The sequence below is a fragment of the Hyaena hyaena genome, unplaced genomic scaffold, assembly GCF_003009895.1.
Source record: "Hyaena hyaena isolate Hyena2069 unplaced genomic scaffold, ASM300989v1 scaffold_397, whole genome shotgun sequence".
NCBI classification, from domain to species: Eukaryota; Metazoa; Chordata; class Mammalia; order Carnivora; family Hyaenidae; genus Hyaena; species Hyaena hyaena.
Genome location: NW_024081028.1, coordinates 1,358,139 through 1,381,294, shown reverse-complemented (window position 1 = coordinate 1,381,294; position 23,156 = coordinate 1,358,139). Strand labels below are relative to the sequence as shown.

At 59.8% G+C, this 23,156-nt stretch overlaps 1 protein-coding gene across 2 annotated transcripts; it reads left to right on the top strand.

Annotated features, from left to right (window-relative positions):
- Nucleotides 1-22,077, top strand: COL8A2 (collagen type VIII alpha 2 chain). Of its 2 annotated transcripts, none has more exons than XM_039251751.1 (4): nucleotides 1-26; nucleotides 8,202-8,246; nucleotides 17,107-17,318; nucleotides 17,868-22,077. In XM_039251751.1, exons 3-4 carry the CDS (start codon nucleotides 17,123-17,125, stop codon nucleotides 19,784-19,786), a joined length of 2,115 nt encoding a protein of 704 aa, XP_039107682.1. In that variant the 5' UTR covers nucleotides 1-26; nucleotides 8,202-8,246; nucleotides 17,107-17,122; the 3' UTR covers nucleotides 19,787-22,077. The 2 variants fall into 2 exon arrangements, with proteins under 2 accessions (XP_039107682.1, XP_039107683.1); XM_039251752.1 differs by lacking the exon at nucleotides 1-26 and adding an exon at nucleotides 322-439.
- The last annotated feature ends 1,079 nt before the right edge of the window (nucleotides 22,078-23,156 follow it).

The following is a 23,156-nucleotide window of genomic DNA, read 5'->3' as shown; positions in this document are numbered from 1 at the left end:
CCCCATGCTCTCCTTCTCGGTAGCAGGTTTGTTCCCCCTCGACGGTAGCCCTCTTGGGCAGGGGCCCTGAGCCCAGATACAGGGTGCCCGAGGATGAATGGGGACGCGGGGGTGCGTGGGGTCTCAGCTTGGGACGCAGGGAGGGGGGGCGCACGTCGAGGCCCGGGCTGGGCGCGCGCAAGGCCGGGTGGCGCGGCGGGCCTTGGCCGTGGCTGTGGAAAGAGGAGGGTGGAGGCCCCGCCCCGCCGCGCCCCTCCCGCCGCCCCAGCCCCCCCTCACCCCGCGCCGCCGCCCGCCCACTCCGGCAGCCGCGAGGGGCGGCCGGCAGAGCGACGCGGAGCCCCGCCGGCGCGGACCTCGACGACGCCCCCTGCCCGGAGCCCGCGCGCCCGGGCGGCCCTCGAGGGCAGGGAGCGGCGCCCGGCGGCCGCCCTTGCAGGTAAAGGCGGAGAGGCTGGCGCGGACGCCGGGGTTGGGGGCTCCCGAGGGCAGGACCCGGCCTAGGCTGCCCCTAAGACTGTCTAGGACAGCGGGGCCAGCGACTCGGGGCCGTGGGGTGGGGACGGGACGGGACCTCGGGCCAGGGCGTCGGCGCTAGGATGAGGGAGCCCGTCCCGTTCCCTGCGCCCCGTTTCCCCAGGCAGATTCCTGGATAAAGCTCTCTCCTCCCTTCCTTTCCCAGAAGTGGGGGCGCCAGCATCAGACTGCCGGGTGGAATCCCAGATGGTGGGGCTCTGGGCACATCACTTCACCTCTGGGAGGCTCCCTTCCCACCTGGGAAGTGGGAGAGACAAAGCTTCCCTCACAGGGCAGTGGAGGAGACAGGGGGGTTGAGGGGCCTTAGAGCCCCCCTCCAGCCGCGGGCAGCCGAACCCCTCAGCTTCTCGCTTCCTCCTCTCCCCCTCTCTCTGCCATTCCTGGCTGGCTGGCCACCTTCCAGTTCCTCTGTTTTTCTGCTTCTGCCCCCCAAGAGCCTCTTACTAAGGTGTGCTGGCAGCGCCCCCAAACTGGAGACTGAGGCTCAGCATCCGCCTGCCCCAGCCTGGAGCCGAGACTTGCAGGGATGAGAGGGCTGTTGCTTGGCCCAGAGGGACTGGGATCTGAGGGTCCCAGGACAGTCTCCCCAGTGTGTGCGTCCAGAGGCTAGAGACACAGTAGCCCCAGGGGTCTCTGGGTGGGGAAGCCCCCCCGTCCCCCAGGAGTGGCCAGTGGGGAAGGGCAAACCCTCTGAGTCTGCTGGTTGTGTGTATGTGTGTACCTGTGTGTGAGCCTGTCAGTGTGTGCATTTGTGTGGTACGAGGGGGACAGCGAGTGCCTGCCAGTTTATGTGTGTGCCAGTTAAGTACTGTGGAGGATGTGCGTCAGTGTGGGCTTGGGTGAGACCCCCGGTGTGTGCAAGAACATGCTGGGTTCCAGACAGCCTCCCTCAGGGCACCCTGGCAACCCAGAAGTGCTTCCCCACGTCTGTCTTCGGTGCCTCTTGCTAAGACCTGTGTCCTTGTCTGGTGGCAAGGGTCTATCCCCTCCTCGGAGTGCCCTTGGCAAAGGTCACCTCCCAGGAGCTGTCCTGGGCATTTGGAAAGGCGGGGAGCAGGGGTGGCTGGGGTTTCTCTCTGGGCACTGACCCTCACTGCCCTGAGCAGGTGGATGCCCTCAGGGAGCTCATTCTAGAGCCCAGGAGAGGGCGGGTCTGGTGGGCACCCACTCTTCAGGGGAGTTGGCAGTCTTGGTCGGGGCATAGATGCCTCTGCTGGGCTCCCGCTGGGCCGGTGACCACCAACAGATCCTTGGACGATGAGGGCACACCACAGACACACTCACAGTCACACACAGCTACACTCCCTCCCACCGACAGTCACACACAACCACACATGTGAACGCGTTCTACTGAACACACACCACCACAGATGCTGAAATGACGGAGTGTGTGTGTGCACGCACCCCCCGCCCCCAAACTCATACAGACACATGGCAGGCCCCACGTGGCCCAGCCAGACATACTCAGGACAACACACACTCTCACACACGCTCGCACACTAAGGCACACTCACCAGGGTCTCTCCCTCTGGTTTCATTTTGTCCACCGGAGTGAAAATGAGCGTTTCCGCCCTTTGGCTCAGTGGAAGGGGAAAGAAAAAATGGAAGTGCATTTGTCTGCTAGCAAGAGGGAGGGGAAAGATACCAAACAGGGCTGTCAGCCTAACCACCCCCCACTACCTCCCCTGCTCCTGGTCTGAGCCAGACCAAAGGTTGGCCAAGTGCCAGCTTCCCAGCCCTGCTGGCCCCGCAGCCCACCCCAGACCCCCCAGCAGCAGGCATGGGGCTCCCCTTAGGGGACAGTGGAACCTCAGGTGAGCGGGCCCTATCTGTGGCCCGAGGCACTTAGAATTGGAGTGGAAGAACCTGAGGGGCACAGGGGTCTGGCATATGGGGTGCAGCTGTGTCCCAGGGTGTCTGTCGAGGTACATGAGAGGGAGGCACTGTGCAAGCCAAAGTACGGGAGGGAGGGCCTATCAGAGAGGCGACACCAAACAGGTGACTCTGGCTTTCAAGAAGAATGAGAACTTTGACAGGTGCAGGTGGTAGAAAGGGGGCCATTCCATTGAGAGGGAACAGCAGGTGCAAAGGTATGGAGGTGGGAAGGTTCTCCTAGGGGACAGTGAGTAATTGGTGGATCACACGGTGGGGGAAGGAGTGGGAGGGACTGAGTACTACTTTGGAGTCCGATTTCCAAGGGCCCTGACCGGAGAAGGGGTGTGAGCCACAGAATGATGCAGTCTGGGATTTGCTGTGGTTGCTCCTGGGGCAAGGATAAAAGGGAATCTTACAGGCAAGGAAATCGCTGAGGAGGCTGGGCCCATTTGAGGGCGAAGGCAGTGGCGGCTGAGGGGGGCGGTTGGCATGGGGATGAGAGGAAGAAATAGATGGAAAGGAGGAAGGGGAGAGACTGGTCAGGCCTCAGGGACTGATTGGCTGTGGGGGTGAGGACAGGGCGGGCTGGGTCCCTTGCACTGGGTGATTGTGGCCTGTCTTCAGTGGAGGCAGGTGAAGGGGAGATATGGGTTTGGACCCTGGAGTCTGGGATGCGGAGAGGGCGAGGGACTGGGTGTTGAGTGTGCTTCATGAGTTTGGGGGTGTAGTGTCTGGGAGGCCAGGGGTGTGTACAGAAGCCCAAGCGGGTGTGTGAGGCCATATATGTGTACACTGGTGCCCAGACATTGGCCAAGGGGGTCTCACTCTCAGAAAGCGAATTCTAGACCCACTCTGTTCTGTGGGCATTTCCAGGGTGCTGGGGTGTGGGCAGTGGGCCCTGAGTGAAGGCAGGGTGTGCAGAGAGCGGAAGAGCTGGCCTTGGGATCAGACAGACCTGGGTTCCTTTCCATGGGATCCTGCATAAGCGGCTTTCTCAATTTTCTCATCTATAAAATGAGAATGCTAATACTTGTCTCTGGGGTCATTTTACCTGCAGAGAAGTAAGGAGTGGTCCCAAGTCACACGTGTCATCAGGCTGTAGCACCTGGGACTTCCCCCCGACTTCTGAGCAGTGTTGGTTGCACCTCTGGGCAGATCCTAGGAAGGGACGTGGGAAGACTTGGCCCTGCTTTCATTCAGATTCTTTTTTTTTTTAATGTTTTATTTATTTTTGAGAGAGAGAGAGAGAGAGAGACAGCGTGAGCAGGGGAGGGGCAGAGAGAGAGGGAGACACAGAATCTGAAGCAGGCTCTAGGCTCTGAGTTGTCAGCACAGAGACCAACGCAGGGCTCGAACCCACAAACCGTGAGATCATGACCGGAGCTGAAGTCTGACGTTTAACCGACTGAGCCACCCGGGTGCCCCTCCATTCAGATTCTTGGAAAGGTCTGAACTGGGAGGCGACGGTCCCTGCGGTCCCTGCGGCACCTGGATTGGCTGCGATTCCTGCCTCTTGGAGGGCAGAAGGGGGTGTAGAGGGTGAGTGCCTTGTGGGGAGATCCATGTGGGCATTATTGGCTCATCTCAGGGGTGGGCTTAGGGAGACTCAAAGAGGAACTTGAGGCTTGAGGTCACACAGCAGCCAGTAGCAGAATTGAGACCAGAGGCCAGGATCCTGGCCTCAGGCCTCCCTTCCTTCCAGAGGCTGCTCCGCTAGGAGGGCCCATCGAGGACCTGGGGCGGAAGGAGCTTTATCACCTGAGTTTCTCTAACATCAGTTCTTCTTTTCTGTCCCTTTGGGGGAGGGTAACAGCAAGAGTTTATTGGGCACCTACTGTGTACCCGTTCCTATGTTCATATGTCTCATTTAGTCTTTTAAGAATGCTGCAAGGCAAGAATCAGTGGCCCATTTAACAGAGGGGAAAGTGGAGGTTCAGAGAGATCAATAATCTGGCCAGGTGCAACTTGCTGAGTGCTGAGCCAGGATTCGCTCCCAGGTCTGTGAGGATGCCTGGCTCATGTGCCCACCTCCTGGGTCACTGCCCTCTCCGGGGCCTGATTTGGTGGAGAAAGGGATGGAAACTTAATTGTTGAGCACCCACAATGCCCCCAGGCATATTCACAGCACAAGGTGCTTTCTGTGGGGTGGGGAACATGGGGAGTAGTGGGCATGAGGTCGGGTCCAGAGAGACCCCAGAGGGGAGGGGCCTAGGACGATGTTTTCGAGTATCTCGAGCCCACTGTGCTCCAGGTGGGCCCTACGAGGGAGGGCAACCTCTGGCAGGAAGGGGTCCTGGTTTCGGGTCTCAATTCTGCCACTGGCTGCTGTGTGACCTCAGGTGACTTCTCCTCTGGGTCCCCATATTCCCATTTACGAGATGGGCCAGTAATGCCACCCTGGCTCTCCTTAGAGCCTGTGCCGAGGAGCAGTGGAGACTGGAGGTGGGGCGGGGTCGTTTCTCATCCCGGAAAGATCCCTGAAGGCTGACTCTGCGGTGTGCATCCCTGCCCCTCGGCCAGCACTCACGCCCCCAAAGCTCTCTCTGTGTCTAGCCCTGTTCCCTCCCACTGTGGCTGCCGCTGGCCATGCAGCCCTGCGTGGGCCCTTCAGCCTTCAGGCCGGGCTCTTCTGACGGGCGACCACAGCTCAGCTCGCGGCAAACATTCTTTTCATAGTTCCGGGAGCACAGCAAATCCGGCCGCTTAGCCAGGAATGCAGAGTCCCCTCCTGCAGCGGCAGCAGGGACTTGGGCAGGGGGGAGCTCCTGGGGGTCAGGCAGGAGGGGCTGAGGGGACCCCCTCCGCCTCCTCCCCACGAGCCCACAGTGTCCAGGGGGCCGCGAGGCTGTCCTCATCATCTGTGGGCTCCCTCAGCTTAGACGCAGACTCTGGGGCTCTCTACCACAGACTGGCTGGGTGACCTGGGGCAGGTGACTTTTCTGTGAGCCTCTGTTTCTTCATCTGTAAAATAGGGTTTATAATACTAACCTCACAGGGCTTTGGGGAGGGGTCGTGGTGATGATATTTATAATAATATTAGCAGACATGTATTGAACGTTCCTATCTGCCAGATACCACCTGAAGTTCGTTATGTGAAATTAACTCATTTAATCCTCATTCGTGTTCCATGAACAGGAATTGATCCCATGTCACTGATGGGGCCACTGAGGCACAGACGAGTGAGGTCACATGCTAGTAAGAGGTAGGGCTGGGAGAGGAATCCATGCAGCTGGGCTCTTAATGTGTCATGAGGTTTCAAGCAAGACTCTCAGTCTGGGCCTGCTTGGAAAATGGGGACTTTTTCCATGAGCCCATCTCATCTCCAGGACAGGCGGATCCTTTGCCGATCGGCACCTCAGTTTGGAAAGTTAGGATGGGGATGTGGGCATGGGACCCTGGCCAGCCTCCTTGGGAGCCCTTTGTCGAGAAGCTGGTAGGGGCCGGGGGGGAGGGGGGTTGTTGCAGATTATCCCACCCACATCTGGCCTGGGATTTAGCTGGCGGCAGGCTCCGTGCAAAGAGGAGATGTCGCCTGGGGAAGGGCTCAAGGAGGAGATTAGGAAAGGCAGCTGTGGGTGGAGGTTAAGAACAGAGTCCCATTGAAGTAGGCCTGGGCACTGCCCTGGCACACCCACTCGCCCCAGCTTCCCGTTTTGTAGGACTGAGGGAGTCTTGATCAACTGGAGAAAGTTCCTGAAGCCCTTGACAGTAGCTACCCCTCCTGGTCCCAGCCTTGCCTGTCCCTGTTGCCATCTGGGTTGAGGCAGCACAGGTGGGGTGGAGAAGTGGGGAGAAGGACCCATGGCTGAGGTCTCCAGTAACCCTAACTATATAGGGGTTTGGCCATTTGGGGTTTGGGCAAGCCCCAAAGTTCAGATCTGGCCCCTGTACTTCCGAGCCCGTATGTGACCTTGCAGAATGGATGTCACCCCTCTGGATCTTAGGGCTCCTCTTCATAAAAATGGGACAGCAACTCCCACCTTACAGGGTCACGTGAAGGTTTGATGAACTAGTGCCAGAAGCATGCCTCTTGCTATGCTATGTCTGATGCATAAAATGGACTTGGGATTTAGAGACCATTGTTAGTAAGGGCTAACGTGGAGGGGACGGGAGCCTAGGGTCTCTGATTCTGATGTTCAAGGCATTTCTCGGGCTGACACCGGCTAGCCCTTCTCACTTCAAATCATCTGTATAGTGCAGGGGACTTTGGAGCCAACAGCCTCGGTTCGAATTCAGTCTCTATCCTTCATGAGCTGTGTGACCTTGAGCCAGTCATTAACCTCTCAGTCCCTGGTTTCCCCATCTGTAAGAAGGGAAGACAAAGTACCTGCTTCATCAAACGAGATCAAACACGACAGGAACCCAGAGCCAGGCACACAATAGGTACATAATATATGTTAGGTATGATCGGTTAGTTCTTTTGTTTGTTTTCTTTTAATTCTTTCCATCCTCTGGATACGTTTAGGGCTTTCACACCTCCACACCCTCACACGTGCTGTTCCCTCAGCCTGGACTTACCGCCTGTCCTCGCCACCACCCCAGCATGATCATCCTTCAAAGCCCAGATCCCACATAAATCGCTCCTCCTCCCTGAGCCTCACGGTGGGGCTGGGGGCTGTGGCCGGAGAGGCTGGGGTTCAGCTGGCCAGTGAGGACCTCCCACTCCACCTCCATCGGCCAGGCTGGGCCCTGGGAGAGCAGCCTCATGACCCATGTCAAGGGCCACGGCGTTCAGCGGCGGGACGGAGGCAGGTCTTAGCTGAGTCGGAGGGAAGGAGCTCTGGCTCTGGTGTTGTGCTTCCTGAGCAGCAAGAGACGGCGCTGGGATGTCAGAGTTTCCATGGGAGCAGGCGGAGGCGAGCAAGCAGCTGGAGGAGAAAGTGACGCTGCTGCCGGCCTCCCTGCCGGGCGGGCTGGCTAGGTGTCCCCCCCACCCCCACCCCACTCTCCCAGGAGTCACAGCTGGGCCTGGACTGCAGCCTCAGCTCCCTTGTGTCGGGCTGCATGACAAGGACTAGGCATGACTGATGGAGGCAGGAATGGGGGCCTGGCCATCCAGGGCTATGACCACATCTCCTTCCCACTCAACAACCTCCCGTGGCTCCCCACCGCCTTCCAAAGAAATGCAAGCATGGCATTCAAGGCTCCTCACTTTGCTGCCCCGGCCATCTCAGCTCCTGCTTGTCTTCTCAAGCCCACGGCACATCTGGACCTTCCCTGTATCTGCCAAGCAGCTTCCTACTGCCTGCAGTTCCTTTTCTTACGTTGTCTGCCTTTCAGACTCCTATTGACCCTTCAGGATCCAGTTCCAGTGTCCCTTCCTACAGGAAGGCTCTGGGGAAACTCCAGGTAGAGGCAGTGTTCCCTGCTTTGTGCTCCCACAGCCCGGAGATCTTAGCCAATGGTGTGATGGTCCCTTGTCTGATGCCTCCAGATAATTCAGGGCAGGGAAGAGCATGGGGCTGAGCCATTTCTGTGCCCTCCAGGCCCGGCCTCGGTTCCCCACATAGAAGGAGCTTCCTCAGCCCGGGCCCTAGGGCGGGAGGAACTGCATCAAGCCCGGGCCAGGCACCCCATGGGCATTGCGAAGTGTGCTAGGAACAAATTAAGGAAGACAGTAAGTGTGGGGCACACTCATCCAGGCTCCCTGAGATGAGGGGCTGAGACTGGGGGCAATTTGCAGCAGGCGCTCCTGGTAGGAGGCCTGCGATAGGCCGGGGGTGGCTCAGCCAGGGCAGGAGGCTTCCCGTCCCCTGGCGTCTTCCTCACTGTTTCTCTTTCATCCACAGGCCTTGCCTTTGCTGGGACCTTCAGAGGCCCCTCCGACCTGAGAGGTAAGCTAGGGTTGGGGGGCAGGGCTCCCCGATATCCCCAGCCGGATGAGGCCTGTGCTTGCTGGCCTCGCCCCCTCCTGCCGCCGCGGAGGCCCCTCCCGGGCTCAGGGTGTCCTAGCGGGCAGCCCCCCCTGCAGGTGACCTCAGCTCCCTGCGGCCTGGGCTTTTAAAGCCCCAGCCCAACTCGGAAGCAGCTTTTTCTCATTTGTGAACTATTTCGCCCCGGCTCCTTGGCGCGGCCTGTGTTTGCTTGGCCTGCCCGGGTGCAGTGGCCTGGCTGTGCTCCCGCCTGGCCCCCTCCCAGCCCAGCCCGACTCCTCCTGCCGCCGCCGCCACCACTGAGCGGGGAAGCCGCGAAGGCTCAGGAATCTTGGCAGGCGTGAGGCGGCAGCGGGCGGCGGGTGGCGCTCCGGAAAAGGCTGCAAATGTGAACCAGAAGGCGAGGGATTGGCTGCCGCGAAGGCCCTGCCTGGCCCGGCCTGGTGCTTGGGCACGGGGCTGGGTCTGGGGGGGCACGTTTCCATGTTCAGTCCTGGTCAGAAGTTCAAGGCCTCTGCTGGGAAGTGAGCGATGTTACCGGCTGAGGCCTGAGTCCCTTGGCAGGGCAGGGCCAGTCCCCCTCTACACCCCAGGGGTGAAAAGGACTCTGGAAGAGCCACAAAGGACGGCCTGGAGCTGGAGCGCCCAGGCTGCAGACTGTACTGAGCACCTACTGTGTGCCAAGCCCCAGTCAGGTAGGGGTGGAGGAAGAGGGACGCAGGAGTAGCTGTTTTGCCTGAGGGAGACAGGGAGGGAAGGCTGCTTGGAGGAGGTGTCATTTGAGCTGCCTTAAATGAGGAATAGCATGTTTGCTTAAAGGAGAAAGAAGGGAGCTCTGGGCGGAGAGAGCTGTGTGGAAAAGGTCGGCAGGTGGGTAGAGGGAAACACTAAGTTTGGGGTGTCCGGATACGAGGATGCTGGGACCCAGCGCTGCAGCGGCCTCCTCTCACTCCTGTGTTCTCTCCAAGGGGGAGTCTGCAGCCCTCGTCCAGGCTGCAGCAACCTGGCTGGGGAAGCCCTATTTTTATCTCCAGATGTCTGGCCCTGTCCATTTCCAGACACGCAGTTCTCTGCCTCTGGGGGCCCCCACCCCAGAGGTCCCCTGTCCTTCCTTGCCCAGATGTTCGCTCTGCGCTCAGTTTGGAATGTTCCACCCTTACTTCTGTGGGCCTTAGAGCTTTGACCTGTCCCTCCAGCCTCCTTACAGTGCTGCTTCTCAGACTGAGGCCCCTGTGGTCTGGGTGACCCGCCTGCAGAGGTGAGGGATATGGGGACCCGTGGCAAATTTGAAACCTGGTAGGGGAGACAAGGTGGGCAGGGGGCACTGCCATCAACCTGGATGATGATGAGGTGGCCCCCAGGCAACACTGCCCCGGCCTGGCTACCTCCCGTCACACCCCAAGTCCCAGATTCCAGGCAGTTCTTTGGTTTTGGGGCTAGGATGTGAGGGGTTCAGAGTCTCCTGTTGATCCAGAAGGACAGAGAGCTCAGCTCATGGGGCACTGGGTTCCCCAAGTCCCCACCTGGGGAGGTCAGACACAGACCTGAGGTCAGCATGAGCATGAAGGCTGTAAATGCTGGCCTTTCAGAGGGTCCCATCAAGTGACCAACAGCTAGAGATTATATTATAGAGGCTGGAACTCAGGACTCGAGGTACAAGGACATGGGAGAAGAGAGAGACAAATGGGGTCACAAGGACAGGCAGAAATAGCACAGTGACACAGAGGTGGGATGAGAGAGATGCCCAGGAGATGCCTGAGATGGACAGGCGGGTGAGGATCTGGATTGAGTGACACTGAGACACGGAGGAAGGGACACAGATGGGCACGGCACACACTCACATGGCCCCCACCATGAGATTGTCCCAGCCTCCTCCTCCATCTGACTATTAGAGTGCAAGCCCCAGTGTGATCTTGGGGTTTTCCAGGCTCCCCATCAATCTCTGCCCTCTCCACCTCCTCCTTCTAAATTGGTCTGTGGGAAAACAGAAGCTGAGAGTGAGGGTGGGAGAGAGGCTGAGATGATAATGCAGGCGAGGATCCGGCAACTTTATATAACAGATCTTTCCTGAATGGCTGGAATGTGCCGGGCTGTGTGTTGGGAGAGAACAAGGTCTGTATTAGGGCAGAGACTATGGAGAAGAAGGGGGAGGAAAGTAGTGAGAGAAGTAGAGGAGACGGTCTACAGGATTGGATGGAGGGTGTAAAGGTAAAGGAACAGGGCTGTCATGCACAGTTGTGCATGTTGGTTACTATACAAGGGCGCCCAGGAAAGACAATGAGAGTACCAGAGTCTGCTGGAAGGAGGGGTAGCCTTTTCTGATTGTGCAAAGGCATTGTACAGGCTAGATTCCTCACTGCCCTGTAAAGAAGGAAGTGGCACCCAGATATCTGGCCTGGGCCCTTGGGAGAGGGAAGGAAGCAAGCGATGGGGAGAAGATAATGACAGCAGCTTGGGTGGAGGTGTGTGAGGGCCAGCCAGGTGAAGGGGCTCAGCTCCGAGTTCAACTCGAGTGAGGCTCAGGGTGAGGTTGTAGCTGGCGGCAGGTGTGGGAGCCCTCGGGATGGGACTGGGACTGTGGGGCGGGCGAGAGCTGGAAACTACAGGAGAGACACCCAGAGACAGAGGTGAGGCCTGAGCCAGCTCCTTGGGGCAAGCCTGGGTCTGCAGGGTGGGCAGGGGAAGGGAGCCGAGAAGAATCTGCGGAGGAGCCTTTCCAGGAGGGAGGAGAGCAGGGCCACTGGCAGATTCGGAGCTGAGGGGGAGGAGGCACCGGGCTAACAGTGGGAGCAGAGTGCAGGGGTGAGGGGTAGAGACAGTCCTTTCAAGGAGCTTGGCTGAGAAGGCTGGGGAGAGGTGAGGGTGTCTGCAGGGGAAGCCGTTAGGCCTGTGTGGACAGGCGAGGGAGAGGCTGGAGACGGGGTGGGGGTGGGGGGTCAGACCCAGACAGAGGCCCCGGGGAAGGGGTATGGAGGTCGCTGGGCCTTGAGTAGGCACGCACCCCTTTCATGTGAGACTCAGGAAAGGAGGACAGGGAAGAGCTCCCCAGCTCCCACACGCTGGGAAGGGAGCCCGGCTGGGCAGTGGGGGGCGGGCATCATGCCCAGTGGGGGAGGAGGGCAGCCCCTCTGCTCCTGTCTGAGGTCCACGACTCCATCCTAGCCCTGAGCGGGCTGTGGGACTCCTGATCAGTCTCATCTCCGGAGCAGTCAGGGAAAAGGCCTGGAAGGCCAGAAAATTGACTTTGGAACTTTTGCAAGGTCCTGGCCTTTGGCAGCAAATCACTCGAGTTTTTTAAGGGTTGGAGGAGATGTTGCTTTGCAGCAAGAGAAACTGAGGTTAGACTGGAAGGAGAACTTCCTGGCCATCAGGGCAGCAGGACAGAACAGCACACGTGGAGGGGCCAGTGACTCCGATCACCTCAGTTAATCCTTTCACATGTGAGGACACTGAGGCTCAGAGAGGTTAGGTCACTTGCTCAAGATCACACAGCTCATCAGTGGCTGGAATGGGAGTCCGGGGGCTGCCGGAACCCAGGAGGGCTTTAGGGGTCCCCAGGGCTGGACCCCTGAGAGAGAGCGCCTGAGCAAGAAATGCTGTTCACCTGTTGAGGTGGCAGAGACAGGGCCAGAGAGAGAGACAGAGACAGAGAGAGGAGTCAGGGCCAGAGACCCGTGGAGAGAGCAGAGAGGGAGGCTGCGCGAGTGAGGAGACAGGAGGTACTAGGGGAGCAAGCGGGGCCGCCGATCCCGCAGAAATGTCTCCACAACAGGAAGCGTCTCATAACATACCTGTGGTTTGGCCCGGCCCAGGGCTGCCTGCGCTCCCCACGCTCCCCCAGCTGCAGCGCCTGCCGCTGCAGCCCGTCTGGGGTGGGGGGCTTGGAGGGCAGGAGCCGTGCAGGGCCAAGCGCCATCTCTGCCCCAACCCCGGACGGGGGCTGCCATACCAGCCACACCCCTGCATGGTCCACGGGGAGCCTTCTCCCTCAGCCCCCCTTTACATCTGAACCTCCGGTAGCTCATCTGTGAAATGGGGTGGGGAGTGCACGGGCCTTTACCCTACGCGGGATCGCTTGGGTCCCCTCTGCTGGTCACCCCTGGGACCGGACCCTCTGAGAGAGGGGGCTGGTGGGGAAGGGTCCCTGTTAGCTGATTGTGCTTCCCCTCCTGCAGCCTCGTCCAGGGGAGAGGGGTCTATACTTGTGCCACTTCTTCCTGCCGGGGTCCCGTCCTCCCCCGAGCCCGCATTGGTCTGAAAGACCCTGGAGCACTGCGCACTGCCAGCCAGCTTCCTTGGCTGCCCGGGAGGAGGCCCAGGCCGCCACAAAACGCTGACTTGGACAAAACGCTGTTTTACGGGGATTTGTTGAAAAGGGGGAAATCCCCGCTAAGGACTTGCAGCTGTCCAAACACCGCGTCTACCCTGCCGCCGCCACCGCTCAATCCCCTGAATCAGCGTCTCCTTAGGCACCCCACCTCACACCCCTGCCAGCCGGCCTCTTCCCATCTGCCCCGGCTCCTGTCTTCTTCCAGAGAGGGTGATGGCTTGCCCAAGGTCACACAGCAGAGCCGGCCTGGAGCCTCAGGGCCCTCCCCTGAGCCCTGACACTGTAGGGAATGAATCAATGAATTGGTCTTTTCTTGGCACCTCTGTTCTCGGCCAGAGGGGCGCAGGCTGTTCTTAGCTGAAGGCCTTTGACTGAGGCAATGTGAGCGCGCCCACTTCCTCCCCATCTGGCCTGCCTGCGCCCCTCTGGCCTGCGGAGGGGGCTGCCAGGGCGGTGTGACATGTACAAAGTCGGAGGAAAGGCCTGAGTGAATTATTGGCATGGTCTTTAAACTTGACGGTGACCTGAACTCATTCAGCTTTTATGGAGCGTCACTGCACCAGCCAAGTCCTGTGAGGGGCATGGAGTGGAAGAATGCGGTGGGGACAGAGCTGGGACTGGGCGCGCAGGTCTCAGCCGAGACCTGGGCAGGCATCTGATAGGCTTCCTGGATGTCCAAGGGTAAGTAAGAGTCTGGAGGCTTGAGTGTTCAGAAGCCACAGAGCTTCAGGGAGCCTGTGGCGTGGGAGGGGCTGAGGGGCAGGAAGGGGGTGCCGGTGCAGGCAAGGAGGCAGGGGGCTCGGAGGCACCCAGGCACCCTTGGGTCTGATGGTGGCTGGGTTGGGGGCAGTCTGTCCCATAAGACTGCCGCGATGTGCCACTCCCGGGACATCATTTCTCTCGGCAGCCCCGCCAGCAGGCTCCGCACACCCCTTGTCAAGGCCATGGGCTTCCTTCCACTCCCCGGCCCCCGCTGGACTGGCAGAAGCCAGCCTCCCCTCCAGAAGCTGAGTGATGTTCTCTCCCCAAACCCACAGGCAGGCTGGAGCCTGTCTGTCTGTCTGTCTAGGGGCTGCCCTCTCCTGTCTGCCTCCCCCTGGCAGCCCTCACAGACCTCTGCTCAAATCCTGGTTGCCCGCCTCACCCTGGTGTGCACCCCTGTACCTCCCCAAACTTCAGGCTCCTCCTTTCCAGGGGCCTATGGGAATGAAATCATGTTTGTTGTTTGTTTGTTTATAAATGTTTGTTTATGTAGAGTGCGAGTGGGGAGGGGCAGAGAGAAAGGAAGAGAGAATCCCAAGCAGGCTCCATGCTGACAGTGAAGAGCCTGACGCAGGGCTCGATCCCACAAACCCTGAGATCGTGCCTTGAGGTGAAATCATGTCGTGTGCTTAGCAGATTAGCCACCCGGGTGCCCCGGGAAGGAAATCATTCATCGAAGGAAGCACTAGGCTGGAGGTCTGCTTGCAGCGAGTCATCACCCCCCTCACTCCGACCCGCTCCCTCTAGAGGAGACATTGGCTCTGGGCTCCTGCAGCAGGCCTGTCACCCCCAGTGGAGGGAGCACAGGAGGTGCTGGGACAGGGCAAGTTTAAGGAGCCACAGGGGGTGAGGCAGGGACGCTTTCCAGAGATCTGCATTGCCAAGGAGCTTGTAAGATGGGGAGCCGGCGTGGGGGGGGGAGGGGGAGGGGTCCCGCCTGGGCTCCTGGTGCCCTGGTGCTTTGGTCTTGGTGCCCTGCCTGCCTGTGCTCCCGCACAGTCGTTTGCCTTAAGCATCTTTCCAGCTAAGCCCGAGGCTGCCTCACCCTCCATCACCCCCCACCCCAGGGAGGCCTCAGCTCAGCACGGGAAGAGGGGAAGGGCTCCCAGAACCAAGGCTGTGCTGACTCCCCCCAGGGCAGTGCCATGACCATGGCCTCTGGCTTACCCAGGCCAGAATGGCCTCCTTGCCTCCCCCTGCTTCTCGCTACAAGCTCTGCCCCCTCTGCCTGCTCCCCCACACCCCTGCACACCCACTAGGCAGAACATGCTGGCTGTGGGCATGGGTAAGCACCCCCACTCCAGTGCCCCTGCCCGGCACAGGGGGAGGGGGCCCTTATCTCATGCCAGAGAGGTGGGACGATATGGTGGTTAGGGGCTGGGGCTCCGGGGAGACACCTGGGTTTAGGTTCGGGCCGCACGTGTTTCCTCACGTGGAGAACAGGACGAACAGGCGTCTCAGGGCTGGAGCCTCCATCAGTGCGAGCTACCTGAGGGCCGGGCCTGGAGCTGCAGCCTCTTAGTCCTGGCATCAGTCATGGTGCGGACAGAACAGGCTGTATCCTGAGCAAGATTCTTAGAGTCTGAGCCTCTGTTTCTACAGCTGTAAAATGGGGACAATAACTGTGTGAGCCCCAGGGTCATTGAGAGGATTCTGTGAGCTGGGGCCTGCGGGCTCTGGGCTGGGGAGCCTCACAGGTGGTGGACCGGGCTCCGGGGAGCTCCAGGGACCCACCTGCCCAAGGTTACAAAACCAGTAGATGGCAGAGCTGGGCTGGCACCTTCACCGGCTGCCTCCCGAGCCCTGCATTCATTCCTGTGAAGCTCTGTGAGCACCTCTAGACTCAGCCCAGCACCAGGGAGGGCCCTGCTCCCGACATGCATCCCTGGATGTACATGACCCACCACCAAACCCTCGTGCCCTCAGGCACATGCGTGGAGAGGCCCCTAGGGGTGAGGGGAATCCAGAGCAGGGAGGCAAGGGAGGTGGGACTTCCCTCGGATGTGCAAAATGCTGGGTAGTCTCTCCTTCCAGTGTTGATGGGTGTCTACTGCGAGTCAGCACAGCAGCCCTGAGAAGCGGGCTGTTAGCCCAGCGTTTTAAAATAACATCTTTGGCGCACTTACGTGGTTCAGCCGGTTGAGCGTACAACTCTTGGTTTCGGCTCAGGTCATGATCCCAGGGTCGTGGGATCGAGCCTCACATCGGGGTCCACGCTGAGCATGAAGCCTGCTTGAGATTCTCTCTCTTCGTCTTCTCCTCTTCCCACTGCTCGTGGGCACGCTCTCTCTAAAATAACAATAAAGATAACATCTTTATTGAGATAGAATTCGCATATCATACAGTTGGCCCATTTAAAGTGTCCGAGTCAATGCTTTTTAAAAGATGTATTCAGAGTTAGCAGCAGACTTTACCAGAGTCAATTTTAGAATGTTTTCATTATCCCCAACGGAAACCCTGTACCCATCATTGTGGTCACTCCCTTTCTCCCTGCCTACCGGCCCCGGCAACTACTGACCCACTTTCTGTCTCTTTAGATTTACCTATTCTGGGCACTTCATATAAATGGAATCATGCGATTTTGTGACTGGCTTCCTCACTCAGCATGATGCTGTCAGGATTTTCCTGTACTGGGGCAGGGACATAGCAGGAGTACGTCCTTGTTTTTATTGCTGAATAATATTCTATCGTATGGCTGTGCCACCTGCTGATGCACGTCTGTGCTGTTTCTGCTTCGTGGCTGTTATGAATGTCGCCATGAACGTTTGCATACGCGTTCCTGTGCGGAGATCTTAGCCCATGAGGAAGGCGAGGTTCGCAGAGTGGAAACTCCAGCTCGAGAGCGCAGGCTGGGTGTCCTCATCTGTGCTTCTTCCTCACCTGGGCCCTGTTCTCAGAGCTGAGCTAAATGCTGTGACAGGGTTAGGTCAGGACACAAAGGAGTGAGGGGTTAGCTGTGTAGAGGAAGGGGTGATGGCTTCCCAGGGGCCTTGAAGGATGAGTAGGAAACTGAAAGAACATTACAGGTAGAGAAACATCAGAAGCAAGGGCCCAGAAGTGTGAGGCTGCCCGGTGTCTGGGGCAAAGGTCCGGTGGAGAGAAGCAGAGAAGGGGTGGTAGGTGATAGGGCCAGAGACACAGGCACAGACTAGATTTAAAAAGGCCTTGAATGCCGTGCCAGGCACCACAGAAGGTCCTGAAGGCTGAGGGGAGCCCCACATGGGTACCATCAAAATAATGTGAAGTCAGACAGACCTTAGTCAGCCCCTGGTTCTGCTGACTTTTGCTTTAGTTTTGTCATCTGGAAAATGGGGATGACAGTGCTAATAACTTGTTAAAGTATTGAGAGCATTAAGTGAGTTCCTGCCTCTGGAGAACTCAGCCCAGTACCTGGCAGAGAGCCAGCCCAGCACATGGTAGTGGGTGTTATCTATCATAAAGGGTTTTTAGCAGGGTGTGCCGGGGTCACATGGGTGCTCTGGAAGTGTGTCTGGCTGCAGAGTGGCTGGTCTGGGGGAGAGTGTCGTCCAGGGCAGAGGCCCATTCGCCAGGTGCCGATGGAGAGCCCTGGGTGGAGTTGTGAGTTGTCGCAGGTAACTTCCGCAGACGCTGGCACTCTGGGCATTGCTTGTGAGTAGCATGTACATGCTGATCTTTTTGTGAGCCCCTGGGGCTGGTGCTACCACCCCAGGGGCTGGCTCGATGGCCCCTCTCGGTTCCTCCCTGCAGCACGCCCGCGGACGCCATGCGGGGGGCCCTGACGCCCCTGTCTCCGCTGCCACTGCTGCTGCTGCTGCTGCTGCTGTTGGGGTGCGGACCGCGGGCGGCCACCGGAGGCGGGGCCGGCGGGGCAGCGGGATACGCGCCGGTGAAGTACGTGCAGCCCATGCACAAAGGACCCGTGGGGCCGCCCTTCCGCGAGGGCAAGGGCCAGTACCTGGGTGAGCGCCTCTCCGCCCCGCAGGCAGGGTCTCAGACAGCTCCTGACCCCCACCGGCTGCTCCCCGGCCCCCAGCCACGGCCTCTCCATCTCCACCAGAGACCTTGCCCTCTTCCCTTTTCTTCCCGACGCCGGTTAGGGGGGTTGGGGGTGGGCCTCCGACCTCCGAGCGGCCGGAAGTGGGCGGCTGGCAGAGGGGGTTTTCAGGTGGGGTGGGGAAGGGGAGGGACGGAAGTAGGGGCACCCCGCTGTGACTGCTTCTAAGGAGGGCTGCTGGCGCCACCTGGCGGCCTTCCCCACCCCCAGGTCTTGCGGGGACGAAAGTCGCCCCAAGCTCTTGGGAAGGCCGGGCCTGGGTGGGTTGGGTGCTAGGAGCCCCCAGGTTGGCCACTGGACCACCCCTAAACCCCATCATCCATGTACAGACGGAAGGGGAGACGGAGCATGGTCTTTGTGAGCAGTTGCAGTGGACCCCATGAGGGTGTGGGTAGATGGGTCCACCGGCTCCACTGGCCGGGACCCTGACCGCCCCCTTCTCTCTCTCCCTCAGAAATGCCTCTACCGTTGCTGCCAATGGACCTGAAAGGCGAGCCGGGTCCACCTGGGAAGCCTGGGCCTCGGGGGCCCCCTGGCCCTCCTGGCTTCCCGGGAAAACCAGGCACCGGAAAGCCAGGGCTACACGGACAGCCTGGCCCTGCTGGCCCCCCTGGCTTCTCCCGGATGGGCAAGGCTGGTCCCCCAGGGCTCCCAGGCAAGGCAGGACCACCAGGGCAGCCAGGGCTTCGGGGAGAGCCAGGGATACGAGGGGACCAGGGCCTCCGGGGCCCCCCAGGACCTCCTGGCCTCCCTGGGCCCTCAGGCATTGCCGTCCCTGGGAAGCCAGGCCCCCAAGGGGTGCCGGGTCCCCCAGGATTCGGAGGGGAGCCAGGGCCCCAGGGGGAGCCCGGGCCCCCAGGTGATCGAGGCCTCAAGGGGGATAATGGAGTGGGCCAGCCAGGGCTACCTGGGGCCCCAGGGCAGGGAGGTGCCCCTGGACCACCTGGCCTCCCTGGGCCAGCTGGCTTGGGCAAACCGGGTTTGGATGGGCTTCCTGGGGCCCCTGGAGATAAGGGTGAGTCGGGGCCTCCCGGAGTGCCAGGGCCCAGGGGGGAGCCAGGGCCTCTGGGCCCAAAAGGGCCCCCAGGGGTGGACGGTGTGGGGATACCAGGGGCGGCAGGGGTACCAGGGCCACAGGGCCCAGCAGGGGCCAAAGGGGAACCAGGAACCCGGGGCCCCCCTGGCCTGATAGGCCCCACTGGCTATGGGGTGCCAGGACTGCCAGGCCCCAAGGGGGACAGGGGCCCAGCTGGGGTCCCAGGACTCTTGGGGGACAGGGGTGAGCCAGGTGAGGATGGAGAGCCAGGGGAGCAGGGCCCGCAAGGCCTTGGGGGCCCCCCAGGACTTCCAGGGTCTGCAGGGCTCCCTGGCAGACGTGGGCCCCCTGGGCCCAAGGGAGAGACAGGGCCTGGAGGACCCCCAGGATTGCCTGGTATTCGGGGTGACCAGGGGCCTAGTGGCCTGGCTGGAAAACCTGGGCTCCCAGGAGAGAGGGGACTTCCTGGGGCCCATGGACCCCCTGGACCAACTGGGCCCAAAGGTGAGCCGGGTTTCACGGGCCGCCCTGGGGGACCAGGGGTAGCAGGAGCCCTGGGGCAGAAGGGTGACTTGGGGCTTCCTGGGCAGCCCGGCCTGAGGGGCCCCTCAGGAATCCCAGGTCTCCAGGGCCCAGCTGGTCCTATCGGGCCCCAGGGACTGCCAGGCCTGAAGGGTGAACCCGGCTTGCCAGGACCCCCTGGAGAGGGGAAAGTGGGGGAACCCGGAGTGGCTGGGCCTACAGGGCCCCCTGGGGTCCCCGGTTCCCCAGGACTCACTGGTCCTCCTGGGCCTCCCGGGCCACCTGGTCCCCCTGGGGCCCCTGGGGCCTTTGATGAGACTGGCATCGCTGGCCTGCACCTACCCAACGGTGGTGTGGAGGGCGCTGTGCTGGGCAAGGGGGGCAAGCCACAGTTCGGGCTGGGCGAGCTGTCGGCCCACGCCACACCCGCCTTCACCGCTGTGCTCACTTCGCCCTTCCCCGCCTCGGGCATGCCTGTTAAGTTTGACCGGACTCTCTACAATGGTCACAGCGGCTACAACCCGGCCACTGGCATCTTCACCTGCCCTGTGGGTGGGGTCTACTACTTTGCTTACCACGTGCACGTCAAGGGCACCAACGTGTGGGTGGCCCTGTACAAGAACAACGTGCCAGCCACATACACCTATGATGAATACAAGAAGGGCTACCTGGACCAGGCATCTGGCGGGGCTGTGCTCCAGCTGCGGCCCAACGACCAGGTCTGGGTGCAGATGCCGTCGGACCAGGCCAACGGCCTCTACTCCACCGAGTACATCCACTCCTCCTTTTCAGGGTTCTTGCTCTGCCCCACATAACACCACGGGGGCCCTGCTGCCTTGGCCTTCTCCTCTTTAGTGGTAGACATTCTCAGTTACAAGAACCTCCATTTAAAGAAAAAAAAACAAAGGCTGAACAGACGTGGAAACAGGCGGCCGTGGCCTTGGCCCGAGGAGATGGATTCGGTTTCTCCCTCCACGCAGGCTGAGGCGGTTCCTGGAAGAGGCTGGCCTGGGTTCCTCTCCCCCAAGTGTCTGTGCAGTGCTGGGGCTGCACCCCCATTGCAGGCGGGGCTCCAGGACGCTCAGCCCAGCTGACGGAGACCCCTGCCCCGTTGGGAGTCCTGGGCTCTGCTGGGCGGTGAAGGATGCTGCTTCTCGGGAGTCAGAGCTGAGAGGGGCCTGCGCTCCCTGTGCCGGTTTCCCAGGGAGACACGGGCCAAGCCCTGCCCTTCCTGCTGGCCTCCGGATGCCACCTGATTAAGGAATGAAGCATGGCCACCCTCGGATCTTGGCTGGGGCTCTTCCAGCTCTCCCGGGACCTCGGGCAGATGATGGTGGGTCCCCTGAAGGGTTTTTGTTTCCAGGGGAAAGCAAAGGGCGAGGGGCATTGAGGTGCCAGGAGCCAGGACTGCAACCCCAGGGTGATGCCGTGGCATCAGGCCTGTACAAGGTGCGTGGCCCCTCCTGCAGGCTCCCGGGAAGGGCCAGCCCCCTCTCTGCTCCGGCTGCGGCCACAGGAGCAGCGGTTTGTGACAGGAGGGGCCTGGACCCGGGGCAGGATGGCAGCCCCTCACATTCATCTCCAGCTCCCAGCCTGCTCTGCTCAGCCTAAGGGCCGCCGCACAGGCCCTTGGGGACTGCCGTAGCAGGCACGAGGCAGGAGCGACCGTCGGTGAACACGAGCGTCCTCCCGTTCTCTCCTTTCACCTGCTGGGGGAGGGCTGATGTTCTCATACAAAATTGTAAGGTATCCTTGCCACCCCCAACCCGAGTGTCCCCAAGGCAGAGAGCCTCTTTTTTGGCCCTCAGAACAAGGTACACACAAGCTCGGGGATGAAGAAAGCTCCTGCCTGCTGCTTCTCAACAAGAACCGTATGGAGGGTATGTGTGTCTACCAGGGGGTTAATCTGAAGGGGCTTCCTCTCCTTCCACCCTCTGGTTCCAATTTCCTGTTCTAAGTAGGATTAGGGCCCAGAAGGCTGAGGCTCTGAGAAAAAGGGTGCCAACAGGCCCCTTTGGAATGAGTTGACTGGATGTTCCTGCCGTTTTCCCCAAGCAGAGCCCCCACCTGCAGGAAACAGGCAAGATCCCTCTCCCACCCCCTAGTTCAAGCTCAGTAGATAAAGCAGAGATTAGTGCTGGGGCAAAGCTGGCCACTTGCCCTGGTGGCTCTGGGCGTCTCCGTCAGCCCTCCCCAGGCCGGCCCATTTCTCTGTACCGAGTGAACCTGGGTCACCCAGTGTGGTCTCACATTGCTCCAGTTCTGGCCAGCACCAGACTGTCCATGCTGAAAACGGGAGGGCGGTGGCTGACTGCTGGCTCACTGGGCTGCGGTCCCCTGGGCCCCTGGCCAGGCCTCCCCCGCTGACCCACTTCTCCCAACAAAGTAGGCCATTTGACTGCTTGCTTTGTCTTTCAAAAGGAGCAAAACCCAAAGCTGCCAAGTGACACTTTAACAGGTTTTGGCTGGGGTTCATGGTGGATTTCTTGATTCCCGATGCCCAAGAGAAGGAGTCTCAAGCCAAGCTTGGTGCGGTCCCCTGCTCAGCCTCCTTCCTGGGCAGAAGCCACCACCACCTGACCAGTCAGGGAGGGGTTCTAATGGGCAGAAACTCACCAGCCCTCAAGGGGAGCTCAGGGGACTAAGAAGGGCACTGGGGGAGGCAGAAAAAGCTATTTCATAGAACTGAGCTTCCGCTAAATGTCATTCCTGAAGCCTTCGGGGAGGGGTGGCTGGTGTTTCTGAAACGTCTGTGGGATTTTAGTTCCAGGTGTCCACTTAAATGACCAGCTTTGATAAATGATGCCAAGTTTTAACTATGAAAACTACAGTACCTTGGTGCATTTTTATATTCTGATTCCTAGGTTTCTTTTTTTTTTTTTTAAGATTAAGATTTAAGTATTTTCATTAGTGATTTCATTTCTAACTTGGTATAGGAAGCTTAGTTCTCTACATACCTATTATGTGCCCTGTGTCACAGAAAATTCGGGAAAAAATGCACTTGGGAATCAAAAAAAACCCCACAACCCCAAAAGCATGGGACTTATCTTTGAAAAGAAAAACAGCAACATTGACTGTATTGACACACCTCAATAAAACCTGTTGTGTAAGACAGCGCTGTGCAGGAACTGGCGTTGATGGGGAGGCCTCTCAAGCCTCTGGATTTCACGGGGCATCCAGGGAGCGCTCTGAGGCTCCTGCTCGGCGCCTCCTCCCTAGGCCCCCGGCCCCAGGCTCTGTCGCCACCACGGCACAAATGCTCAATGCTCCTAAGCTGCCAAGGCTCTGCACCAAGTAAACGCCAAGAGGCATTTGAAGCAACCAAGGCAAGGCAGTGACTGGGCCTGGAGCTGGGGGAGATGGTTCGAGCTTCCCTAGAACATTCCGGCAAGCTCTCAGGGGTGCTGGAGCAGGAGGGCAGGCTCAGGATCCCAAGGACCAAGTTTCAACATCTGATAAAAATTATGAATGAACTCATGAATCTTTGACCCTGAGGGTGGGGCCCATGCCAGGCCCCTTGCTAAAGGCACGACTGGAGGTGCTGTCCTGGACTGGAAGTGCCTGCCCACAGCTTCCCATGCTCAGCACCAGGCATCTGTCCCCAGCTCAAGGGATGGGGGCAGCAAACCGGAAACAATCCAAGCCCTGGAAAGGCCTTTGGTTTGGCCTGGCCTGGCAGGACACCCTCCTGGCTCAAAGCAGACCTGCTCACCAGGCCTTGAACCTCAGGCTAGCCGCAAAGCTGGGCGTGCTTCTCTCTCCACTGAGGCTGGAAAGGTACTCTGAGAATATCCCTGAAAGTTTAAGGGGGGAGGTCTTCTCCGTTTTAATTTTCCTTTCCTCAAAATGGTGTACAGAACTGTCTCTCAAGCCAAGGCCTTTGACCGGGGCCTGAGGTACAGAATGAAGCACACGGCCTTCCGTCCACGCAGGGCACAGGCATGACGCGCCCTCCTCGCCCCATGGTTGGCCATCCGGTGGGAGAGGGTGCCCTCTGCAGCCTCCTACAGGCGTCCTGTTCTTGGGTCCTGCTTGGGGAGCAACCCATGGAGAAGTCAGGCTCTGAGACCACGGACGTCTGGCCTGTTTTGCCCACTGCCTGGGCCACTCTGACCACAGGACCAAACCATGCCCCCTCTGCCCTTTCTGGCGGAACAGCCGTGCAGCCCACAGGAAGAACTGGGG